Source organism: Ruditapes philippinarum, unplaced genomic scaffold, assembly GCF_026571515.1.
Source record: "Ruditapes philippinarum isolate M1 unplaced genomic scaffold, ASM2657151v2 ctg298_1_1_1_1, whole genome shotgun sequence".
Taxonomy (NCBI): domain Eukaryota; kingdom Metazoa; phylum Mollusca; class Bivalvia; order Venerida; family Veneridae; genus Ruditapes; species Ruditapes philippinarum.
The window spans coordinates 1211061-1232784 of record NW_026853973.1 but is presented as its reverse complement, the minus strand read 5'-3'; the positions used below and the strand labels follow the sequence as shown (position 1 = coordinate 1232784).

At 32.1% G+C, this 21724-nt stretch overlaps 2 protein-coding genes across 11 annotated transcripts in view; one reads left to right on the top strand and one right to left on the bottom strand.

Annotated features, from left to right (window-relative positions):
- Positions 1-4454: 4454 nt before the first annotated feature.
- Positions 4455-11978, bottom strand: LOC132738563 (calmodulin-A-like). Its single transcript, XM_060726073.1, has 6 exons — positions 11819-11978; positions 10135-10204; positions 9623-9766; positions 9124-9255; positions 4949-5009; positions 4455-4491 (listed from the first exon to the last, which is right to left on the bottom strand). The coding sequence occupies exons 1-6, from the start codon at positions 11819-11821 to the stop codon at positions 4455-4457; spliced, it is 447 nt and encodes a 148-aa protein (XP_060582056.1). The 5' UTR covers positions 11822-11978.
- A 1884-nt stretch (positions 11979-13862) lies between these two features.
- The window catches only part of LOC132738580 (MAP/microtubule affinity-regulating kinase 3-like), a 56190-nt gene continuing 48328 nt past the window's right edge, over positions 13863-21724 (top strand). For all 10 annotated transcript variants that reach the window (XM_060726102.1, XM_060726107.1, XM_060726103.1 and 7 more), the window contains exons 1-2: positions 13863-14403; positions 14500-14646. In XM_060726102.1, the coding sequence (XP_060582085.1) occupies positions 14338-14403; positions 14500-14646 (213 nt within the window). In that variant the 5' untranslated portion in view covers positions 13863-14337. The remainder of the gene's footprint in view (positions 14404-14499; positions 14647-21724) is intronic.

Here is a 21724-nt window from a genome sequence, read left to right as displayed (position 1 = left end):
ATTATTTCTTTTAACCATATGGAACATATGTTGATTAATCGTGTGTTTCATTTCTAGCATTATTTTTCATTTCATAATTTTGTAAGGCGAGTGATATGCTTGTAATTCTACTTGTAATTCTGCCTTATACAAATACCGTTACACCAGACATCGAAATAAGTATTGTATTAACGGTCATCGAAGTGACTCTGAAAATATATATGTTTTAATTATTGTATGAAACAATGCAATTCTACCGTAAAAGTGGTATTTGCATAAAAAAAAAAATTCTTATGCGCTATCAAAAAAATATATAATTTAGTTGAAATCAATATTCCTGTTGTTACATACGATATAGTTAACGTTTAATTGCCTTTCAGTTCGATAAAATCTCAACAAAAAGATATTTAATTAGTTTTCTCTTTGTATCTAATACGATTCCGGATCACTATCGTCATACCGTTTTGGTAACCTGCGCGACTGAAATGAAAGAATATAACAAAGACGACTATTTTGTTCTTTAGCATAAATCTATTTTGTGGTGTTCAACCTAAACTTAACTATTGAAACGTTGACAGAAAGGGCCAAGTTAAACCCTTTACCAAGAAAAAATGAAAAGGTTTTGAAAAGTTATTCTTTAATGTGTAAATTTTGAGTATACAGACCTTTCTAATGATATAAATTATGAAACTGATTAATGAAAAATAACTTTGTAATTATTTATACAAAATTACTATGATTTGCATCTTATCAGCCGCCATACCTTTGCCAACTATTCACAAGTTACCTGTATGTCTTATCAGCAATCTGTTACTATTAATAGATTTTATAACACTAACATACAACGTGAAGTCACGTGATTCTTACAAAAGAATAGGGAGAATTTGTTTATAATTAAATAAAATAATGAAATATAATAGGTCGCATAAGATATAAACAACGAAATATTTTAAAAGTGTCATTTCAAATATCATTCATGATTTATCTATCATAAAATAGCAACGCTTGACACATAGAGAAAAGGTAAAAGTATCCCTAAATTCAATGACTGGTCCATAGGGATACATTATTAATTCATTTTATGAAAATTGTAATGTTGCTTTTTAAGATGTCAATATTTGTATATTTCATTTTATTTAGCAACGTTACTTTAGGTTTGAATTTTTAAGATTATGAAAAATAATTGTGGTCCTTATTTGTTCAATAATTGATTTGCTTTTATATACAGATTTTAAGGCCGTCTCCTACCATAGATATTATATTAAACTGTTACAAATATAGTCGCCGGTTTCTACCGGCGACTAATAATACAATTACACAATAACTAAGGTTTCAGAATCAGACCGTATCAATATAACATGAATTATGAATTGTTAACCTAAATATTGCGGGAGAGTCAGTATTACTACAAATACTTCTATAGAGTTCTCCACAACAATAAATACAATTTAAGTTCATTTGAATCTTTATATAATTTTCTATAATTTCAGATAATTTATACATGTATGTTTCTTGCTCCACGAATTGTTTGCATATTATAGTTTAAGCACCCTAATCCTGCTATGAAAAGTTTCACAAAATAAAAAAAAACATTTATCGCATGATCGTTATATGAAATTGGACTGCTTGTCAAGTATATTTATTCTATTATATTATAATTCCTATTGTGTAAATTCTAAAGGCCAATTTTGAATATCAAAGCGCAACAAATCTTTTTAAGAGAATAGTTTTTTTTAAAATTCCTCTGACGAACGTTTTTATGTCACAACAGGAAGATGCAGATGCATCAAAAATAACAACTCGTCAGACCACGAAGTCAAAACTGAATTTTCTGACGATGCTGTCAGAGGTTGCACTTGTTTATGAAGGTAGGGTGTGCACTCAACCGTAATAAATGCCGCAATCATTATTTTGTTTGCTTTCTAAGACCGCTAATATATATATATATATTACTGATCGGAAAAGAAGAAAAATCATTAAATAGAAATTCCACAAAAGAAACCGTAAAGAGTAAATATTTAAAGATTGTAGACTCGGTTTTATCAATTCCTTCTAAGATAGATAGTGGAAAGAGCATAATCTCTCGGTATTCAAACCCCAACAATCGATTATCCGAACAAGAGTTAATTTGGCGGACTTGTTATATTCACGCAAATACAATTTCTTTTCAAAAGTGCATTCTTCTTCCTGATTGAGGTTCCATGTCAACAATATGCTTACCTTCAGACAACAGATATTTATCTACCAAGGAGAGGAACTCTACTAGACTATTCTTATTGTCATGCAAATCACTGTTTTAAGTAAAGGAGACAAATGTTTGCTTATTTGCAGAAAAAGCATATGCATGTACATATTAGTATAGAAACAGAAATTGCTTGGTGTGATATGAATGTAATAAATATAATAATCTGACACTTAGTATTGAATATATAGTGTAATGCTAATGGCTAAAAGTACAATGCATAGTTTCAAAACTCAGACTCAATTTAACGTATAAATTTCAGAAAACAAAATTTCATTAACCCATCACTTCATATAGATGTCTTTTCACGCCGCCTCCCCCCCCCCCTTGAGGCCTCAAATAATGGGAAAATGCCCTCTTTAGACCCCAAACACTTTCAAATGAGAAAAGGTGTTAAAAAAGTGATCACTTTTTCGGCGCAATCCCCTATCAAATAGATACATCAAGGGGGTACCAGATGGGGTGTGCACCCTTCTGCTAGGGAATTTGAAGGGGCCCCGTCATTGTCAAGACAATTTCGGACTTGTGGGAGGCTAAAAATTGCCTCAGGTCGACCTGAAGGTAACGTGTAACCAACGCTGAAAAGCGTTTGACTCTATCTCAATCCATTGAGAATTGATGCAATTTGAAATCAGTTTTGATGGAAAAATCAACGCAAAAAAGTGATTTTTTGGTAATTTTGAGATGTCCCTGCGTTGTCATGGTAACAGGAAATTTAAGATTGAGTATGCGGTTAACATTTGTGCCAAGTTTGAATAGCATCGAAGCTTTCTTTTATAGTTTCATAGCAATTTGAACTTGTAACAGGAGGCTTTTCAGTGATAACTGACATTTTAACAAAATGCTCATGAAGTAATGGGTTAACAAAATGTTGATACCAGCATTTCCTTGTATGTCCAATATCCCAGTAATTGATTACGAATGTTTTATTCAGGCAGCTTATTAAAACAAAAGTTTTAAATTACGATTTCTGGCTGTAAATAGGCTTCTAATGTCAATGCTAGACAGAAATTTGGCTGTCACCCCGGGAACAGGTTATTTTAAATTAAATAAAAACTTCTGTTATTTCACATACAAAATTGGGGAAAATTTGTTTAAATTATGAAAAAACAGGGGCAATACAAAGAATAGGCTAATCCGTCCTTGATTTGTTTAAATTTTAACAAGGACAATAAAAAATCGAAACATTCTGCAGCAAAAAAAACACACTAAATGGAATATACACTGTCGTTCTGATAATATTATTACACAGTGGATAAACAAAATAATCGCATCACCCGGGAAAACCTTTGAAATTTCCAATTTTTTTTTTAAAACGTCGCGATTTACAGGGTCCTTTAAACTTTGATCAATCAATTTTTTAAAAAGCCAATATATTTTTTAACTTAAAACCTTTTTGTTTAATACTGTGAATCCCGAAATACTCCCTTTTTTAGTTTTAAAAGGGTTTTTTTCAGGGGTTTTCTTTTTATTTTTTTGCAAAATTTTTAAAACACGATTTAAAGTTTTGGGGGGTGAAATTTTGGGGCATTTTTTCCACGTGTTGATTTTTTTTATTAGTTTTTTTATTTTGTACAAAAAACGTTTGTGTTCCAAAGGGCAAAAATTTTTTAAAAAAATTCTGAGGGAGCCCAAGAGAGGAAAGCCATTTAACTTGGAAAGTGTCGTCGTGTCAGTAACTTCCCTTTAGAATCAAAACTGATTAGACTTGCGAAAAGTCACTAGATGCAATATTTTTGAATAGACATTGTGTTCTGTTTTTTTGGAAAAAGCCAGTTTCAATTTTTAATTTAAAAATTAATGTTTTTCGTTTCATTAATTAAAATTTTTACTTAATAATGATGAAAATTAATTTTCACGTGAAAGGAACACTTTCATTGTTTGGGCTTACTGATTTTTTACGGGAAAATTATGTAAATTTTTTGGTATTTTTTAAATTACTATTTTGTTATTCTATTGCAGTGGGTTAAAAGAACTTGGATAATTTTGTTTTTAAAGTCCAAATTAAAAACCTTATCTATTTTTAAAAAGTGTTTGTTTTCCTGGGCTATACGATCTTTAAAATGTTTTCCCAACCCTTTTCATAACATTTTTGATTAATAACCTTTTTCCCCTCGGGGTTACTTTATCCGGGGGTTCGGGAACATCTATTGCTTCCGGGTGCCATATATTTCTAAACGAAATAGCCAAGTGACTTCGAATAAGTAGGGAGTTTAGGTCCACAACCATCCAGTCACATACCCTCAGCTACATACTCTTCAGTTACATCCCTTTAAATAACAATTAACCCTCCAGTCCTATACCCTAACAGTTACATACTCTGCAGTCAAAGTTACCCTTCATTACATACTCTGCAGTCACATAACCCTCCAGTCCATAACTATCAGCTACATACCTTTCGATAACATTCCCCTTTAAAAACATACCCCCTCCAGTCACATACCCTTCATTACATGCTCTGCAGTCACGTACCCTTCAGTTAATACCCTCCAGTCACATACTATTTCAGCTACATACCCTTTTCAGTTACACCCCTTAAATAACATCCCTCCAGTCACAACCCCCTTCATTGCATACTCTGCATCACGTACCCTTCAGTTACATACCTGCAATCACGTAACCCTTCATTTTACATACTCTGCAGCCACATACCCTCCAGTCACATACTATTCAGCTACATACCTTTTAGTTACATAACCTTAAATAACATGCCCTCCAGTAACATACCATTCAGTCACATACCCTTCAGCTAAATACCCTTCAGTTACATACTCTGCAGTCACGTACCCTTCAGTCAAATGTACAGGATAAATACTATGACAGAAACTGTCCAGTAAATATCTAAGTCTGCTCTTTGTAGTTTGTTCTGTTATATGATGTACGAGTACATGTACTAAAAGAGGAAAATTACACTATACTGTCCTATGCATCGGACAAGTTTCAATGACGGTACTAAGGTCACTAAAGGACGGAATAAAAAATTCACCAACTTGTAATTTATAAACGTATTGATATAAACATTAAATTGTTTCATCCCAAAAAATTTTAAAAATTTTCTTTGTTTACAATTTTAACTTTTTTATTAAATAAAAAAATTCGAAAAAAAAATTTGGGGTATTAAAATATGGTCCCCCTAATACTGGTCGAAAAAATTAACATAAAAATTCTGTTTGGGCGGGATAAATTTATCTCTTTTGAACTCTCAAAAGCGCCCTTTTGAGGAAATTTTAATTTTCCCTTGACATTTCTTTTTTAAAATTCGAGATTTTTTTTTTAAAAAGGGCGACTCGTAAAAATTTAACCCAATTCCCTCAAATTTCTGAATGCAAAGGGAATTTTTGTTTTATTAAAAGTTTTGGATTTTAAAAAAAATTTTAAATTTTGTTTTTTGGAGAAAAAAATTTGCCCAAAAATGTTTTGATTTGATTTATAAAAAAATTTTTTTTGGGGCCCAAAAACGAAGAAAAACGGGGAAAGCAGATAGAAAAACATTACAAATTTTACAAAACTTAATATTTTTGTAATGTTTTTAAGTAAATTTAAATGTTAAACCCAAACACCCCAAATAAAAAAGGAAATTTGAAATATTTCAAAACCCAAACCCCTTAAACAAAATCCCCTTTCCCCATCACAACACACCACCCTAGCTTTTTTTTGGGGTTTTTTTAATAACTAATTTTAAAAACGCATTCTGGCTTTATTTTATAGTTTTTTACCCCACCCAAATCTCCATCAAATTTTTGGTAAAAGACATCCCCAAATTTAAAAAAAAGGAAAAAAAATCGATTTTTTTATGACAATTTAAAATTTAGAAAGGACTATCCAAAACCCCCCAGGCCAATAAACTTAAAACCCCCACCATCAACCCAAATTTTCCCATCCCCGTCTGTTTTCTACTGTTTTTTTTCATCCCCTTTCGATGACGTCTAAATTTTAAAAGGTCCCCCTTCCCTAGTTTTTTCTCCATCTTTTTTTTATTTCAAAATTTAAAAAAAACAACATTCATTTTTTCTTGAAAGTTTTGCCCAACTTTCTGAAAAATATTCATTTTTCCCTTCCCTTAAGTCTTTCCAGCATCCCCCTTTTAAAATTTTATAAAAATAGCCAAAATTTTTTTGGTTTTTGATTTTTTTTGCATAAACAGACAAAATTAAAATTTAAAACAGTTTTACCTCAAACCCTTTTTTCCCCAAATGCCCCGTTCTGTTCTACTTAAAGAAAAATGGAAATCAAAATATTTCAGAAAGTCATGGCCGCTTTTCCCAACCAATCTCGAACGCGCCTCATTTAATGAAGTTTTATATATCAGAATATTCTTTAAATTAAAACTTAAAAAATCAATTTTGGTTAAAAAAATTTTCCTTCAAATTAATGGAAGCCTTTGGAGATTATTTTTAGAAACATAAAAGAGTTTCACGCTAATTTATGTAATAATCGTTAGCCGGTCTAATATGTTATGCTATTTCCGTAAATAAAATGGGTATTTAGGAGTAGTATTCAAAATAAATGTTCATCTTGATTAAAATACTTTTATTGCAGAAATCTTACTAAATACATGTATGTCTTATTTGTGAAGTTCCATACGTAATAGTTATAGAATATATACGAGGACTTTACCGGCTGGTATCAGCGCATGGGGCGACAAACAAGGTCAATCATAGGAAATTAATCGAGACGGAACGTCGAGATTAATTTCCATGATTGACCCTTTTGTCGCCCCGTGCGCTGATACCAGCCGGTGAAGTCGAGTATTTATTCTGTAACTGTTTTATCGCATGACCATCACGACTTTTTTCTTCTTTCGTAAATATTTTCTTTATTTAAACATATAAATATTTTAAGAAATACCACAGAAATACACCCACTAGATGCCCTTGAAGGAACTGTACATAAATAACAATTTCACGAGGTAATGTGATGCATTTTTCTAATTGCGAAATAATAATTATCTTCCAGCTCATTTTCAAAATATAATCTAGGAAAATATTGTCGATAAGTATCCTGGTGTATATTTCAGAGGTATATCTTGTACGCGTATTTTTTAAAACTAACGACAATGTAGTGATTTTTACTTAAAGGCACATTATGCCTCAGAAATCCTTTTTATTAAATTCTTTAGAAATGTAAAACACATGTTCTAATCAGGTTTTTTAATAATGGATTTAGAACATGTAAGATATTTAACAGCTGAGGAAAGTAGTGCTGAATGTGCAGTAATGTGTCGCAAAGGTAGCAAAATGTAAACAAAAATTAATAGTATTTTGACTTCCATACAAAATACTAATTCATTATAATTATACCAATTGCCAGCAAAGCAAAAGATGCAAAGATAGTTCATTTATATGGCAAATAAGTATTTTTTGTGGAACTTGTAACAAGACACCAAATATTTAAAATTTTGAGAAATAAAAATTTCTGACGCATAATGTGCCTTTAACACTACTTCCATCTATTAATAATTACGCTAGAATAGTATGTTCATATACGTGTACTGATTTACTGAATGGCTTACTGGTCAGAATCTCCTGTAAACGAAGGCATTGTTTAAAGTAAAAATAAAAAGAATAATTTGATCATTGTTTCAGATTTGTCCTCGAGGTCAGGATGCAGAAAATGCCGATTTCTTTCCACAACATCTTTATAATAACTGCATTTTCAGGTTTAAAAAAAAGAGAAAAAGATAGAGATGATATATGAATATTAAAAAAAGTTCTGTAAACTGTGCAATGTTTTGTTTTACTCTTTTTCAGGTATGCTCACTTTATTATTTGAAATAAAATAATAAACTGGGCATGCGCGAGAAAGTGTACTGATACCTCATTTAGAGCACCCCATTTGGCGTACTGATACCTCATTTAGAGCACCCCAAAGTTTTCCAATACCGAAATTTAGAGAACGCTGATCTTCAAAGAAAAGTTGTGGCGGTCATGCGATAACTAAATATTACAGATCAAGTGAATGTGATCATTTAGAACTAAAACAAATCAGGGGACAAGAAGCTCCTATAAACTCCATTGAAACATCACTCATGCCAATCAAAAAGTGAAAAATTAGGCTTTTTGTAGCAAGTAAAACATAATGGATTTACATCTGATCCTTTAATATTATATACCATTTGAAAGTTTTGATCTATTGTTGCATGCTAATATAGTGGCAACTTTCCACGCCTTTCACTAAAGAAACATAACAGAACATACCTACTGAGCCAGTTTTTCGTCATATGAATAGTTAAATTTGTACCAAAAATTAATTAGTAGTTCTCTTTAAAAAAAATGATGCATCATTTATTTAAATGAGAACTGTAAATGTTTTTACATGCAGCCATAGACAAATGCATAAGCTATCAGAAAATGTATTATTTTACTGATTTAGATATCTGGTTAATAAGTTTTATCACGCGTGATAGGGAGTTGCATGTTTCTGTTATCTATGTCTCTGAACAAATGCAATAATTTTAATGACACTGTGTTTAGATATAATGTGTAGAGCTCTAAACTTAACATATCTTCTCTATGTGTACTCAAAATATGTTTATTTTACACTTAAAAAGAGAGATATATATATAATAGCAATTATCAGTATTTTTAAATATTATATTTGAGCACGATATATGTTTGGGTGTTATAATAGACTTACAAAACGACGTTTAAACAACAACAACACGTACAGTTTTTCAAAATATTATTATTTCTTTTTCGACGCGTTTCGGTGAACAACACCTTTATCAGGATAATAGACTTACGTCACATTCGTCCAGTCTTCACAGATTTAATACTGTCAGTTTGTTAAAAGTATAAGAGAAATACCTAAAATAAATATTGAACCGCTTTAAGTTCAAAGAAAGACAAATTGATGTCATAAATTAAGAAGAGTAAGGGCTGAAATAATAAACAAAATTATACCTTTGGCTGTTATGTAACCAGTTTTCTCTACGTCAAAAACGTCAAATGTTTCTCTGTTGACGCCAGAATTCGATGTTGACGTTTTCGATGCCATCATTTTAACAAATTCGTCAAACTCTATTGTTCCATTTCCTGCATTAAACATATAAACTGGGTTGGCAACACGGAGATTTATATGATGGGCTTCTCTTGATAGGATTTGAGCAGTATGTTTACATTACACAAATAAATAAATAAACATGTATCTAATACAAACTAACTTATTTGAAGAGTCACCTTGTTTCTAATCCAATACAAGCCAACATTTATGTTTTACCAGAGTACAATTAAGACTCTGGGTCGACACGTCTTTTCATGTAAGTCTTAAATAGCAAACAACTATATATACTTCACAGTTGACATTCCATGTCATACTGACATCATAATGTAATGATTATGAAATATTTTTGTGAAATTAATAATTATTTAGTGAAAAGCGTCGAGAAGTATAACAGCCTACCGTCTTCGTCAACTTCGTTCACCATGTCCTGAAGTTCCGCCTCTGTGGGGTTCTGACCTATGACCCTCATAATTGTACCTAACTCAAGAGTCGTGATCGTGCCATCACCGTCCGGGTCAAACAAGTCAAATGCACGTTGAAAATCTTATAAAAAATGAATAATAATAAGTTGAAAAAATATAATTACATATTTATAAAATGAAATCATTAATTACGACAATATTAGTCATGTAATAACATTTCAATGTAAATGAAATTAAAAAACAAAATCGACATAATTTTCTAACATTGCAGACATGTTTTAATTTACTCTATAGCTAGAGACAATATCTATTTATTCAGTTTTCTCAATTTTCTCAATATTATAACTTTGTTTTAGAAATAATCATGATGTTCCGGATTGCTATGAACAATATGCTATGAATCTCTAATTTTAATATAGCTATGTGGTTGGAGATAAACATCTAACAACAACAGAAGTCTTCTCCAGTCACAAGTAAACAGCAACAAACCTGAAAGTTGTTCTTTTGACAGACCAAGTTTGGCAATTTCGTCCACTTCTTCTTCATCACTTGAACCCGACTAAAATGTATAAATAAGCATAGAACATAAGTTATAACTTGCTCAACAAGTAAAACATTTTATGTTTGTTTCCGAATACCGTATTTTGGTCAACATATTACCTACATTTGTTTTATCATACGTTGTATCAATAGTCGAGCCTGAAACCCTTATGATGGTTTTGGGGTACAAAGATTATCAAATGTATTTGTAAATACTGGTTCAGAAGAGCATAATATGTAAACCTTCAACATCGGACCTCAGTTTAAAGCCTCGTCCGAAAGTTTGGGAAGCGGATGACGGAGCTAATTTAAGACCTTTGTTTTCTATTACAGACAATGAATCTACGAACCCTGGCATCGTGTGCACTAATATTTAGGATTAAATACTTCAGAATTTACCATTTGCGTTTTATAATAGATTTAGAATATGTTAGCTTAAAAATAAGCTTGAAATAGCATCAGATGATTTGTTTTTAAAAAGTGTTGATAATACGCATGTTTAAAAGTTGATCAAGAAAGGATCTTTACCCTTTCTTGGTCCGTATTTTGATTCAGTCACTATTGTTATTTGTATTGTTTTTCCTAAAATTTAACCCAAAATAAGTTTGTTTCCTTGCAAATCAGCATATTTTTACATTTTGTACCAAAATGCAACATCATGGGCTACTTCTACAATCTTTAGGTTTCAATGAAGTATGGTATAATCAGGATGTAAATATATTTCTGATAAAAAAAGCTATTTAAAAATATATGTTATATATTTGGTATGTAGATGTAATGGTTCTTAATTTGTACCATATGTAAAACTTAGGCTTCATTTAACCTTTGTCGTTCTATTGTTATTTTATTTTTGCTCTTTTACACCATAACATGATAGAAATTGATAATACATGACAGTATATATACAATGTAAAAAGCCGTCCGGTTAGCTCAATAGGTAGAGCGTTGGACTGTGAATGGGGCGACCCGGGTTCGATTCCCGGACGACGCAGGTCACTTTCCGTTGAAATTGATCATGAAATCCTTTCTACGATCATTCGCACTGTACCTCTGCTCTGGTATGTATAAAAGTTGTAGTACTGGTAAACTGCTTGACAGCCTTCCCAACTGTGCTCTGGTAAATTTAATGTGGCTTGCTGCCCTGATCCGCAGAGAAAATTACCAACACCACCACCGTATACATGTATATACAAAATGACCTTGACATGTGTGTCTAGTACTTATGGGCACTTTGTATGTATGAACGAATGAATTTCATGTAATGCTAAATGGTTCACCTGCGTTCATTCTCCATCAGTAAAGCCGGAAAGTCGTAATATGGCCATTACAGTGTCCATTAGACTTAACCAAAAAACCCAAACAGTAGTGAGTGAGAAACTCAAACAAAGTCTATTACACAAAGTTAGTTTGCATAACATTTAAGATGTCTTCCTTGCAGAAGGACAAAATTTTCTTTCAAATGTATATACATTGTTTTAAAGAAATTGCCCGTATACTGGTTTAACTAGATGGTAGAACTATTGTCTCTAAGGTCCACATTTCATACGTATTGTAAAATTTAAGCTTCCCCGGATCTTACATCAAGTTTCTACTACTAAGGACAACACAAACAAAACATTAAATATAAGCTTACCATTTCAAATATGATATAATTCCTTAAAGAATGACAAAAAAGCGTTAATTGTAATGTCCTTAAACTTCAAATATACAAAATATACATGACTTAATCACCGCACTACAGTACTGATACTATTTGCATTATATAGAATATTGTTTATGTATTTAATCTGGATTTGATTTAAAGGTACAATATGCTTTGTGTACTATAACAATGCTATGATATCATTTATCAAATAAAGTCTATCTAAATTATAACTTTGTGTGTTTACATATTGCGTCTTGATTAAACAGGAAAATGAATTAAGAATATGGATTTTTTAAATATTTGTATATAGCGAGCTGTATGAAAAACGTATTCATAATAAAAAACCTTTTAAAATTCTAATGCCCCTTTTTATTGTCACTTTGAAGAAATCTAATAACATTTAGTTCTATATACGTTGAGCCCCGACATTAATATTGAAGATAACTTTTCAAGTGACTTTTTGTCAAGTGAAGAGGAATTAAAGTCCTACGGTCAGGGAAAATCTAAAATGCAAACATGAGTACTGTAAATTTCAACTAGTGCATGTGCGCATGATACTTTATGCTTTATAATTATGTGCACTAGAAACATGTTGGTACGAAATTTCGGCACTCTGTATATTTTAATTCCTAGTCCACACATATCTTCCACAATATTTTTTTCTAAGTTATAACACCATTTCTTTACTCTGTGTTAAATGTACTGAAATTTCTTTTACATATATTTTGTTTGGTCAATAACGTTCTATTGAAAAGAAATGGAAAAGAAATGAAAATATGTGGGTTAGTTGAACAGTTAGATATGTAGGAATGATATTCTTTATCTTTTTTCACCAAATGTTTGATATTTTCGCTTTATATGCAATTGTGTCGCGTTTACAAAAGAGAGACAACCTCGTAGTAAAAATACCAAATTTCTCCGGACATTTTTTTTAAATTGTCTCCCATCGTCTAATCTTAGGAAATAATATAGAATAGTAACAATAATTCAGCCGTTTCACACAACATACAATTTAATTCATCAGTAAGAGTCAAACATATCCTATCTGCAGATAAGGTTCCGCGGACCTTAATGGGTAAAATGTAAGGTTCCTAGAAGGTTATCATTAATCAATCAATTATCTACAATTAAGTTAGGGCAACAGACTTCCCGCATGTCCCGGTTACATCTTAGCGTCTGCCAGCTGTAACACAACTTTTTAAAAGCAATATTGCCTCAGAGAAGAACTGCGAAGAACACTAAAAAAAACGATAACCGGGGACTAAAAATGTATGTCTTTTCTGTCCCAGAATCTTGTGATGGCATCAACAGGGTACAAATGCAGTGAAAAGATGGACACTGGTCTTGATAGATCTATAAAATTATATAGGGCTCCCTGTAACCTGTTAAATATTCTATAGATAGTCAGCAATTTAAGCGACCCATCGTTCAAACATATTAATTTAAGCATGATAACCTATAAATAAGAACAGACTTATACATTTGTTTTGTTAATTTGAAGTTTTTGTAGTTCGCATAAGCTATCTGCATTGAAAGCGTCCTCGTGTGAAAAAAAATCATGGTCCCTATCGCCATTCAATTCCACGGCAAGGGCAAGGGATTCGGGGCAGTTTTAAAAATAGGCCATAATCATCATCCAATTATTGCAGCTAAATGTAGGACTTGGTGCTTTAAAAATGTTTATCTATTTAAATCATGTATTTTAGCCAGACATTTTGCTTAACTATGAAAATAAAGGGCTATATTATGTGATTGTATACGGAGCCCTGATGCACAGAACAGATCCCGTGCTACTGACCGTCGTTATGCCTTCATACGAATCTCAAAGTCCTTTCTGCTGACTATTCATTTTTTGCACGAAAGATATTATATTAGTTCCATTTGCATCAGCTGATTATCGATCAAGTAAATGAATTCTGTATTTGACAATATCAACTGGGCTTTACTCTCATCATCAGCTGTTTTACGTTATATGATGTCATATTGAAACCATTTAGCCAATCATTTACAGGTATTGCCGTGACGACATGCGCAAGAAGGTCGTATTTTCGCGTGGAGAAGGGAAGTCGGCCATTTTGGGCGAAAACAATATTAAGAAATTCGGTTACGAATAGTTTTGGCATGGATCTCGACTTTCTGTGGAAATTTAGACATTTTACTGGATCAGAATAACTCTTGGAATATAAATCTAATGAATTTAATGGAGAAAAACCCAAATTCTTTTCATAATATTACATTTTCAGCACCGGAAAATTGCCCAATTCCAGGGCAGTTTCTATTTTCGGTACGAAACAGTCGAAAACCAAGCACGTTACCGTGTAGAAAAGTGACAGTTCTGTAAATTTCGCATAACAGAATTGACAGTTGTCCATCTTTCTGTTTAATTGTGAGATTTCATCGACCATTGCGACATAGTTGCTGGAATTTTTTGGCTTTTGTGTGCAAATGGTGTAACGAGGGATTTCGTCGGTCATCGAGTGAAAAAAAAGACTGATTAGAAATTCAAAATGTCGACTCCATCAACAAGAGCCCAACTTCAGACAGTTCACGAATCAGTTATGTCTGAACATAGAGTAAGTATCTGTCAAATGCATATGCGATTAGTCATTTAATCGATAATAATTGTCTTCTCTACATTGTCATAACCCCACCCACTTTTTTCATTGCAGAAAGATGAGAAATCAAATTCAAGGGTCTCATCCTCAAAATCTAGAACTGATGAACCTCATATCGGGAAATACAGACTTATAAAGACTATAGGGAAAGGAAATTTTGCAAAAGTTAAGCTTGCCAAGCATGTCCCAACAGGAAGAGAGGTTTGAATTTAAGCTAATTTTAACTCTCACTATTCTATTGATAAGTGGGAGTCAAGGTCACCCATTGTTACCAATACATAATCAGTGAAGTGTTAAGTAGTAACTTTGATTATTTAAAATTGGATTTTCAGTTGTATTTTTTGCCATTACCATACAGATCTATATTTTATTTTAAATAAGTTTTTTTTGAATTTCCCAAACAGATCATGATTTAAACGGTCATAACAATTTTGAAAGACACATTTATTAATGTTTGTATTAATTTTAACATGTTTATTAATAAAAATTGCTTAATTTGTATGCTTTTGAATTCCTTGAAGTACTGATAAGATTGATTTAATCATTAATGGCATAGAAATCAAGAAATATTTTGTTCGGTCATGAGATAAATTTGTCAAGTAACAGTTTATATCTCTCAATATGTTATACATTTATAAACCATTCAGTGTCCAGCTGAAAAGTATACTCATTTATAAAATTTCACAGAATGGGACTCCAATGTGTCCATTAGAAGTATGTGACAAATGGAGAAAGAGTTTTCATTTGAAAACATTAGTAATAATTTTACCATCATGTATGTGTATGTAAGTTACAGTTTAGTTACCATATGATTGGAATTGAAAATAAAGACTTCTCAAAAAGGGAATTACATGCATGAATACAGTTCAAATGCATAAGTTAATTACGCTCGACTAAAAAGCAATGATACAGTATATTAACATTACTTTATTCATAATTTCAATTGTCATTATTATTGATATATCTGCTGACTGACTGAGAAGTACTGTTACTACATATGTATTATGTATATAAAATGGTTAATTCTGCAAGTTCACTTATCTTTTATCATATTGTTTGGCTTTAGAACTTGCTAACACATTTTCACACTTAGACATTGAAATTCTGAAATTGTAACCTTTCCGGCTATTGGCATTTTGTTGACAATGAAGAAGCCATCTCCACAGAACTGTTTCTGTTTATTTCGTTGTACAAAGGGCAGGGTTTTACGGGACGCAGAATTCTGCGTCCCTATACGCATAAATTTTGACATGTACGCATATAAGTTATCCACTTGCGTCCAAGTGTACGCACAAAAATAATCCTAGACAGTAGATATTATTGTTTCTGACCGGACATGATTTTATCTCTTTCTTCTCGAAGCTCACAAAATTCCATTTAAATTTAATACAGCGTGCATAAAATGCTTGCATTTGTTTATTTCGGAAGTTAACATAATTGAAATCTACTGCGCATGCTATTTGCAAGTGCCCACTGCAGAAACTGATGACGTTTATCGTGCAAGCTACAGTAACTGATGACGTTTACCGTAAAATCTATTTTAGGTAGCTGTTTTTTTTGGTTTTTCTGTTGCTGTATTTAGACGGACTATTTATAACGGTTAGCGTATCCAATGTTGATCTACCAGTTAGGCGAATGTATTTTGTACATGAACGGCAATAATAAAAAAAGCAGTGCTTTTTGCAAACTTATTTTCATAGTGTTAAAGGAATTAAGTCACTGAGTATGTTATTATCGTTGGTGTTATAAATATAATTGTTTCGGCAAACTTAACTTATGAGGAGGTGCAAAAGCGATTTCGTCGGCCTTGTGTTATATGATATTTTTAAAAACGCAACATATTAATCTGACTGGTCTGTAAAGATATCTATTGTGTGTTTACTAGTTCAGCTAAAATATTTACAAATAGATCAGTACAAATTTTCAGTCTGTTGGTGTATCACCTTATCAATAACAAAATATGCTACTAAAACTTGACATTCCAGCCACTCAAAGACTTATAAGCCTTGGAAATAGCACACGATATTATTGTAAAGGGCTCAAAAAAACCTAGTGATAAAAGATATTGAAATCATATACTTCTCATGAAAACAGTATAATATACATGCATATTTCTCACAGGGTAAATAAATGATTTTAAGCAAAATGGAGTGGTCTTCATAGTCTTTTATAGTGAATATAATTTTGGACCCCTAAAATTTAGGCCTGGACCCCTACTTTTCTAGGCTGTGCATCCACTGGACCCCTAAAATTTCAAAGAGATGTAAAACCCTGAAAGGGGTTTTGTTTTTTAATAGATATTGAATAAAAAATCATATAATTGAAAGAAAATCGCTGTCAGCAAATGACTGTTCAGATGCCAGCCTATTGATAATCGATTATTTTTGCATTGCTATTTTGTGTGAATGAAGCATTAACTGGCCGATTTAAAAAAGCTGTTTCATTGGTGTTACTGAATTTTGGTGCCCTTTTTAAAATACAAAAAAAAAGATTTCAAAAACAAAATAGTTTCATGATGGTAGTATTTTTCACGGTGTCTGAATTATGTTGATTGGGAAAATGATTACATTTCTGAAACTGTTTCTTTAACAAAAAAAGATTAAAGGTAGTGCATACTTATAATACACTGTGCCATCCACACCCTACTGATAACATTTAGTGATTAGCATGTCTGGCACTAACATCTATAATTTCTTTTAGTACAAGTGTTTCTTGATCCTTTGTGTTGATTACTTTTTAAATATGACTAAATTCAGTTCAGATATTGTGAAAAAAGCTATGTCACTGTGTGTGTGTATACTTTCCATACATATTCATATGTTCTGACCTCAGTTCAAAGTGAAGTCACTATAGCTAATGATGGACTGTGTGATAGATATGTAACCTCTAATTTATTAATTTATTCATTGTTAATTAAAAATTTTATTTGTGGACTTGCGGTTAATCAAATTGCAAATGCTCGTCTTGTGTATCTAAATGTAAACCATATGCAGAGCTTAAAGAAGCTTACAGCATACTTTATATCAATTAGTATAGAATGCATGTGCAATTTTCAAGCTGTTACATTAAGGTGAGTAGTAATGATTTTTGTTGGAATTCAGGAACACAAATAGGAATTTATAATATGTATAACTTTTATATGGCCTTTAACAATAACTTTATACATACACCTCTGTCAACACTGTTAACAACTTGTTTGACTGGCATAAGGATTATCAAATATTTTGAGATAACTATGCAATATATGTTTATATATGAAACAACACTTATGAACTTATCAGCTAATTTTTTGTTCAGTCGGACATGTATGCCATGCCAGATCATTTCAACTTGCGTTTTAAATGATGTTGAAAAAGATTGGCACTTTCAGTTTTCACTGGAAGTTTGCCTGATGACTTTTATAGTGCCAGCAGTTGACTTCACTAAAAAAAAGCATGACTTCTGTCAATAAATACTTAAAAGTTTCCTATTTGCAACAAATACAGTTGTCTGATCGTTCATTTATAAACACCCTTATTGATGACTTATATCAGGTGTCTCTTTATCCCACTCTGACATAGAAGTTATAATATTGAAAATTATAATTTGCTTCATCTAAAAAAATCGAGTTGTTTTATGCATCTGTTTAATTATGTGATAAAGCTATTGTAATTGCAGACATTTGGCATCCAGCAAGCAATTCAAGATTGTTTAAACTTTCCTGTATTATCTGAAGGTGTTTATTTGTAGATTCTGGCATAGTATTGTGCAGATTCTGAGATAGAATTTTGCCTGTTGTTAAAGGTTTCAGTTTAAACATTTTAATTGCTATGAAATTGTTTGTTTAAAAGATTTTTATTAGAATTTTAAGAGCTGCATTTGAGTAGCTGAAGCAGCTGTTAATAAAGTATAGATATGTTACAAAATATGTGAGTTGTACAAGTAAATCTGTAAGATCTAGCAGTTGTCTTGCCACTTAGTGTGAACAGTAGACTTGGCTGGCTTTGGTTTATGTTTGAGACTTAAATAGCAAAGTACTAAGGTTAGAAAACTAGTCAGGTTGAAGATCATTTGCCACTTTCTTAATTGTTTAGGTCAAGTTGAATCAACATCAATTGATACTTCAAAAGAGGATATATATATGCTTTGTTACTGAACTACAGCCTGCTTTGAAGCTGGCTAATTTTAAAAGGACAAAGTTTACATCATTAGGCAAGAAAGGTGGTATCCCATGGTGCAATTTTGGTGACTTATTGGAAATCCATGGCAAAGTTCTCAGATAGGCTGTAACCATACAAATAAGAGTTGTAACTAAGCTTGTCACTGATGATGGCAAGTCATAGTAAGAAATATGTGAGCCGTGTCATGACAAAACCAACATAATGGGTTTGCGACCAGCATGGATCCAGACAAGCCTGCGCATCCTCGCAGTCTGATCAGGATCCATGCTGTTCGCTATCAGTTTCTTTACTTGTTATAGGGTTGGTAAGCGAACAGCATGGATCCTGATCAGACTGCGCGGATACGCAGGCTGGTCTGGATCCATACTGGTCGCAAACCCATTATGTTGGTTTTGTTGTGACACGGCTCATGTATGTAATTTTTATCAAACAAATAAACCAAATACTCTTTTTATTAAGAGGTTAATTGTTATTTTCAAGTGATATGTCAAGCTTCACAGTTGCTTGTATGACATTATTACTTTGTTTAGATATATACCATTTAAAAACCAGGTCACATGATTGGATGTTTAAGTGCAACTTTCTGTCAACTATTTTTAGCATTAAACAACCTTGAAACATTAGAAATATTTCTTTTTTTCTTTCTCTTGTTTAAGTAAAAGCTTGTCACTAAACATACAGATACTTTTTACATGGTAAGCAATTATGTAAATAAAAAGGAGCGCTCACATAATGAGCAGGACAAAAACAGGAACTTGTTTTCATTGTCATTATAAATATAACCCTTCAACTAGGTTTAAAGAATTCCAGATATTTTATACAAATTGAGTGTATAGATAAACAAATGTGTGCCTTGATGAACTGAACATCACTGTTACAGTAAGCAGCTTATATGTAGTACATTGGCTCATTATTTTGCCGAAGAATTTACTATGTTTAGAGACAATTTTTGACTGCTTTTGTCTGTCTCCATGGTATAGTGACATATAATCTGATTATATACCAGTGTTTGTGTTTGTCTGTTCTTTGAGCTTGTCTTTATTTTTCCCCTTTCAGTCGTACATGTGTTCCATTATTTTTATCCTAAAAAACCACCTGCTTTTGTGTGATGGATTTGTTTAACATTGGATGAGGAATTGTTTAATGCAAGGTTCTCATTCACTGGAATTGAACAATCAGTAGTATACATACGGGACCTTATGACATAGTGCTTAACATATTTACCTGTCAACAGTCTGATCCTGCTGGACTCGTGAACATGTTTTTTATTATATGTATGACACTGGAATTGGTTTCCTCCAGGAAATATAATCGAGAGCAGTTCAAACAAATGTCAAGATCATGCTGACATCGCCATCAAAATGAATTCAATATATATGTTTAACCCTTAAGCCAATTAAGTGGCAGCAGCAGATTCAACCCATATCACCAGTGCAGACCAAGTTCAGCTGACAGTGACTTCTCCATTCTGTCTTGTATATTCATGCTGTCTTATCATGGTCTGCACTGTTGCTGTTCATTTAATACAATGTGCTTATTCTGAAATTTTCTCTCAATGATTGAAAGGTGGGCAAGTCCATTGCAGATACAATGTATTTAGCGCATTGGTAACTAAGGGTTAGCTTTAACTATTAATACACTGGTCAAAGTGCATGTCTTTGCAGACTGGCTTGGCTCTGATGTTGGCATAGGCCTGCTATTTTGTTGTCACAAATGATTGTAGTTGAGAACAGCAAGTTCTGTTAAATTTTTCATACAAATGACTGTGACCTTTTGCACAAACAGACATTATTCCCCAGTAAAATTGTACAGAGCTGTTTGATTTCCTTTGGGAATGCTGTTTTCTGATTTTGTCACCTCTAAATAAAAGAGAGAATTTGTGATGATTATACATTTTTTGTGATGAGTCATTAAGTATAATTTAGTTGCTAATAGAGATGAAAATTTTGGGACAACTATTTTTGTTTTTCTGTTCTAGAGTCTAAAAATTACTAAGTACTGCTTTGTTTGACTGGAAAGCAACTTTAACATGGGGGAGTACTTATTAAAGCAGCATGCCTCAAGATTCACACTTTGAAAATGCATTTTGAAAGTAAAATATCTTGAAGTGAAGTAAGAAAAAGTAATTTTCACATTGCAAACAGCACTTAAAATCCATGTAAATTACCAAAAAGAGGTCAAAATATGCAAAAAAGCGTTTGCTATGTTATAAAGATCACAGTAGAAAGATGATGGTAAATTGCAGTTCATTTTCAAACAACAAAATGAAGTCTGATATGTTCGTAAAGGCTAACTGATTTTGAAAATGGTTAAAGTTGCACTGATATGATGATATAATTATAAGATGCATTGTATGATCGGAAACAGTAGTTACCTTCTTTGGCTGGAAAAAAGTTTTTTATCATGTTAAATTGAATGGGGAAAATAAAACTTTCATGTTATACAGGAGTATTAAGATAATCTATATTATATACATAATATAATATGTTTGCCATGAGCAAACAAATATATAGATGTGCCATTTTTTTTTACAGAAAATGTGCATTAGTTTGATAGTTTCCACTTGATAAGAGCACACTGTGTCTGTTTCCATCTAACATCTGGAATATTTGGGTATTATTGCTAGGTGTAGATGTAGATCTAACTCTAGCCTGTTTAGCTTGATATAAATGCTCTCAGATCAAGATGAAGTTTGGATGTTACTACACTTTAAAACAGTTTGATACTTGTTCTTGAATGAAAAGATACACATGTTAAGGTCGTTTTTTTGTCTTGTATTATTAGATTTACAACCTTTTGACTTGTCACTAGAAATTTCTGTTTATCTCACCAGTTCACATAAAATTATGATCGGAAGTATTTTAACAAATTACTATTCATTTTGAATGTGATCATGTCAAGGTCATCATAAATCTGTTTTCTTTTGTGCAAATTAAGGTTAAAGCAGTGGGCCTAGTAAAGGGCTATATAGATGTAACTTGCTTATGTGTGTTGGCATGCTGTCCCTACACTCAGATGGCTTCCTCTTTGCAAATTGTACTGTAACAGTAAAAATGCTACTTGACCATTTCAGAGAATGTCCTGTAACAGACCACTCTAGTGCCTCTAAAAATTGAAGC

Bases quoted from the DNA above. Each gene is read 5' to 3' on its own strand.
- LOC132738563 (XM_060726073.1), bottom strand. The intron at 5,010-9,123 runs GTATAATTTTGT...ATTTGACTGAAG, and splicing joins TGGTTACATAACAGCCAAAG to GGTACGTGACTGCAGAGTAT. The intron at 4,492-4,948 runs GTATGTTACTGG...TGTTATTTAAAG, and splicing joins GAAGGGTATGTGACTGAATG to GGATGTAACTGAAGAGTATG.